We start from the raw sequence: 4,833 nt of genomic DNA, 5'->3' as shown, positions 1-4,833 counted from the left end.
TTGTGCTATTGGTGATCTTCCCATATCTGCAGACACTTATGCCATTTGCCTTAATATGCTCAGGCTTTTTCTTGCGTGGCAAACAAGGGTGAGAAAGATGTTCTGCCCATTTGTCATTATAAGCTTAGGCAGACACTCTTCATTGAGAGTGGGTATCCCATTTCCCAGAATAGTCCTTCCTGCCCAGTTCATTTCTAGCCCTGTGTCAGGGGCAAGTTCTGGTGGACAACACAGAGCCAGGCACAAGCAGTGTGGGCTAGATTGAGCTCCAACACAGTTATACTTAACGTATCCAATATTCTTTTCCTTTCATTCATGAAGTAGTATAGCTGGGAATAGGTGTTACAGGCCCAAACACATGAATCTCAAGCAGGTTTAAGTTTCCCCAGACCTTGTTTTACAAGTTAACCATTGAGGTCATTCACACGATGAAAAACTGAGTTCTACCCAGGTTTGGGAGCTGTGTGTGTCCTCAATTTTTAGTGGTGTGGAAGCAAGGTAGGAGTAAAAGCTATCAAGGTTATCCTCCTACCTTGCTTCCACACAACCGAAAATTGGGAACATACACAGCTCCCAAACCCGGGTAGAACTCTGTGTGAATGACCTCATCTTCTTGATGCTTCAAAGGGAGCATCTCTCTCCCAACTAATAAAGGATGGCAGCAAGAGGACAAGACAGGTTATTATAAATGTTTTTATTAGAAAAGTAAAAAACCCAAACACATTGCATAGGAAGTCTTCAAAAACTTGAACATCAAGTGTATTCCATGTGAACAGTAATCAATGGAAGCGCTACAGACTGATCACGAGGGTTCCTGCCCCCCACCCCCACCCCTCCCCAGCATCACCTCACACCTCCCTCAGACATACACCACCAGGATTCCCCAGTCATGACAGGGCACAAGCCCCCTAGTGCCCCATGCATCCCACCCTGGCCTCACAGGAATGGGGTTGCACAGTGGTGCTTGGTAGATCAACACACTCCCCCATTCACTTAGAAGTCCTCATTTAGCTGCCCTAGTGTCAGTAGTGGAGCTTCTTCATGTCTGTCTAGTCAAAACAATGTTACACATTCTTGGTCCCTTTAGACCTTCACACTTATATAAGTCGTTGTCCATTCACCTCACCTCTCACCCACAGATATCCATCGATTACTATCTACTTTAAAAGCTTGCCAAAAAAAGGGGCAGCCTTCATCTACCCTTAGTGGCAGCCCTGCTGCTGTTAGGACATCAGCTGTCAGGAGAACAACAACTTCTAAGTCAGTAAAGAGAAAGTTGTCCCATGATCAGACAAGGGTTTTTAAAGCTAGCACATTGTGTCCAGGCCTACTGAAGAGTGGGCTTTTTCTGTCAGGAGTTACTAAAAAAGCAGAGTGCCGTTTTATTCTCATACCTTGCCTTACGCCTCCTTGGACTACCTGCCTACTATCTCTGTAAATTCAACTTCCATCTAACCTAACCTATAGTGGCTGCAGAGAAGAGCCACATCTTGAAATCAGCTTATGTTCCATAGCCCTGTAAGTAACACGCCTCTCCACTTTTGTCCGGTGCTGGCCACCGTCTTAAGACAGAGAGAGTAAATGCTCAGTTAATCCACCAGCAGATTAGAGTGACACTTTCAACACTCCTCTATGAGCAACTGTTCAGAGCTATATAGCTTCTTTTTAATGACCCTGAAGCCAGTGCCGAGCTTCAGGGATTGGCTGAAGCCTGGAGAGAAAGCAGAGCCAGAGCTAAAGAGTCCCTGGATTTTAGGCCACAGGCGGGAATCCAGTCTTAGAACAAGGGTCAGCTGGAAGGTAGGCACTAGGCTTGGGTCCACAGCAATCTGCCCCACACTATGGCACCCCTTCCCTTGTTCCACGCACAGGTCAATGAGGGCCCCCCTCAAGCCACAGGGCTCTCTGTAAGCCAAGTGAAGCAGCTCCTTGCCAACTTGGGTGACCAGCTGGTTTGGCATCAGCAGTCTAGAGAAGCGGTTGGAGCCGATCTTAGCTTTGTTGAGACTGACTTGGATTAGCTTCATGAGATTGGCACACAAGAGTTCATCCTCAGGATCATTTAGCAAGTCAAAGTCTGGCAAGGACACTTCATCCAGGTATTCTTGTGCATCTGCAGAGAGATCAGACAAAAAAGCTTGTTACTTCTGTACACTCAGTTTGCTCATCCCCAAACATCAGACTGCTTTGGTTTTGCTCTGTCTGTATAGGCCATTCTAGTCAGGGAACAATTACAATCTGAAGGCAGCTGCTTCTCAGAGGACCCTATGGATGACCCTGTTATAGGAGTCTGAAGGTTTCAGACAGGCAGCTAGGGACATATATAAATGCAATAAAATAAATAAATAAATCATTTTCTGGTTTGCCCACTAAGCCTTCCCTTTTTGAGCCAATGAACTCCACTCAGTGGCCTACAAGAGGAAGTTATTCAGTGTTCCCACTGAAATTAAGAGGACTACTCTGAATTATTTTCCTCATGTCAGCCAGCATCTTTACTTACTTAGTCACACATTTAAAGCAGTGCCTAATACTAGATCTTAAATCCCATTGGACTTGGTGGTTTTACTTTAAGTGAATATGCATAGGGTCATTCAGGAGAGGAGAGGAGAAAAAAACATGCTATTTCATGTCAACAATATATGGAAATCCTAAATTTTGATCAGCTAGTCTGATGCACTCCCCGTTGACCAGGGAGTAAATGTAGATCCACAAAGGTATTCATTGCCTTTCCTCACCAGTCTCTCCCACCATCATTAGCCCTATATATGCCACCACACAGTACTGCTCTGCAGAAGGTCTAGAAGAATCTCTAGCACAGGAGAACCCCCCCGTCTCACCTCCTTCGGAGCTCAAGCTGCTATCCAGAGACTCGCAATCGGAGCTCTCCAGCCTCGTAGTGCGACTGGCCACTTCTTTGTAAGCGCTCTTCTCCCAAGAAAAAGACGGCTGGTTTTCTCTTTGCTCGGGAATAGGAGGCAATGAAGAGGAAAAACTATCCCACAAGACTGGCATCTTCCTTTTCTTTAAGTGGGCACTCGGAACAGGCCCCACTGGACTCAGTGCCCGGACTGATGGCTCTGCAATGGGAAGAGATACGAGGATCAGTACCCCGAATACGTGCAGTGATATCAGTGATCGTGGCAGTGCTGCCACAGAATAAACGCAAAAGCCAGTAGGAAATTGCCTCTGGGCGACAATCAACGCTGTACTTTTTTCTTTTTTCTTAGAACTGAAATGACAAATACAGCTCCTTACCAGTTTGCGGGTGCCTGTCGCGGTAGCAGCAGAAGCGCTGATCCGTAGCAGGCGTAGGCGGCGCGCAGCTGCCAGCAAGCCACTCACACGTCTCCCTCCTTTGCCCTTTCGTTGGCACTAGGATTCCAGTCCGCGGTTCCGCCTTTAAATAGACGGGTCAGGGAGGGAAGCCCCGCCCCTCCGCGAGTTCACCCTTCTAGCTCGCTAGCTCTGCCGCCGCTCACTGGCCAGAAGCGACTGTGGGGCTGGGCCAATGGCAAGCGAGCGCACGTTCGCAACGTTCTCTCCTGCCCGGTTACAGCAGCCTGGGTCACACCCCTTTTTGTTCTGGACGGGGCTGGCTCTCCAGCTGCGGCAGGGGGCGGGGAGAGGAGGGGGAAAGAAACGGGGGAGGGGGGATTTGATGCGTGCAGATTGCAGAACAATAGAGTGGTGAAAGCAGGGCGCAATAGGAATGCTAACTTCAAGGCGAATTGGGGGTGTACAAGTGCTCCCCCAAACCTTTCACTTCTCCGTGCATGCCTACTATAGCCCAATCCAAGTTCAATGGGGCTTACTCCCATGTCAGTGTGCACAGAATTCCAGCTGTGCAACGTGCAGAGGTGCACTTACCCCTGGACTTCAGCTGAAGTCCTGGCCTCCACTACCCCTGCACCCCCCCAATCTTCTTTAGTCTGTCTTGCGAGGTGTCCTTGCCTGGCGGAGCATGATGATGCTTAATTTGCAGGGGAGGGGGGAGTCTCCAAAGGCCTTTAGGTCCAGGCTCCAAAATTACCTAGGTGCACCTCTGGCAACCCATCCCAAGCAAAGTAAATGGAAGAAGTCAATCCCACTTGGGGTTGTTATTCATTCCACAGAAACTTGTAGGGGCTGGAGAGGCAAATTTATTTGCGAGCAAGTGACTCCGATCCAACTTCGTGGGACTTACTTCTGAGAAAGCACCCTTAGCTTTGATTGCAGCCCCCTCACATAGGAAACTGCCATATACTGAGTCAGACCATTGGTCTATCTAGCTCAGTATTGTCTTCACAGACTGGCAGCGGCTTCTCCAAGGTTGCAGGCAGGAATCTCTCTCAGCCCTACTATGTATATAATTGTGCTTTGGCAACGTACTGTATGTTTTGGTAGTTTGTTGGTTCAATAAAAAAATCTTGTCCTATAAAATCCCCTGAGGGGAATATCTTGCAGTGTTCACACATCATGTCTCCCTTTCATATGCAACCAGGGCAGAACCTGCTTAGCTAAGGGGACAAGTCATGCTTGCTACCACAAGACCAGCTCTCCTGTCCTGTGTTTCCCTGAAGCCCCAGGACAAAGGACAGATTGACTCCCCACTAGCTGAGCATATTGGCCACAAAGATACAGATCCATCCAAGCACACTTCAAATCTGTACTCCTGGAACGCGTGGCCCTTCTGTAGAAGTGAGTGGGTTCATTGAAGTCAATGGGAACTGACTTGCCTTGTAACCCCGATGGGCCTGCGATGTTACATATAATATGAGGGGTGGGTGGGTGAGGGGGAGTAATCGTTATTTTAGCAAAGTGACAATAAAATAGTGGTGATACAGAGAGCTATTT

General features: G+C 48.1%; 1 protein-coding gene across 1 annotated transcript; it reads right to left on the bottom strand.

The window, feature by feature from the left end:
• Positions 1-677: 677 nt before the first annotated feature.
• Positions 678-3,409, bottom strand: DDIT4 (DNA damage inducible transcript 4). Its single transcript, XM_053312510.1, has 3 exons — positions 3,256-3,409; positions 2,838-3,077; positions 678-2,113 (listed from the first exon to the last, which is right to left on the bottom strand). Exons 2-3 carry the CDS (start codon positions 3,010-3,012, stop codon positions 1,620-1,622), a joined length of 669 nt encoding a protein of 222 aa, XP_053168485.1. The 5' UTR covers positions 3,013-3,077; positions 3,256-3,409; the 3' UTR covers positions 678-1,619.
• Between the last annotated feature and the right edge of the window lie 1,424 nt (positions 3,410-4,833).

This window comes from Hemicordylus capensis, chromosome 3, assembly GCF_027244095.1.
Source record: "Hemicordylus capensis ecotype Gifberg chromosome 3, rHemCap1.1.pri, whole genome shotgun sequence".
In the NCBI taxonomy this organism is placed as follows: domain Eukaryota; kingdom Metazoa; phylum Chordata; class Lepidosauria; order Squamata; family Cordylidae; genus Hemicordylus; species Hemicordylus capensis.
The sequence above is the reverse complement of the archived record's forward strand: the minus strand, read 5'-3'. Positions and strand labels throughout refer to the sequence as shown.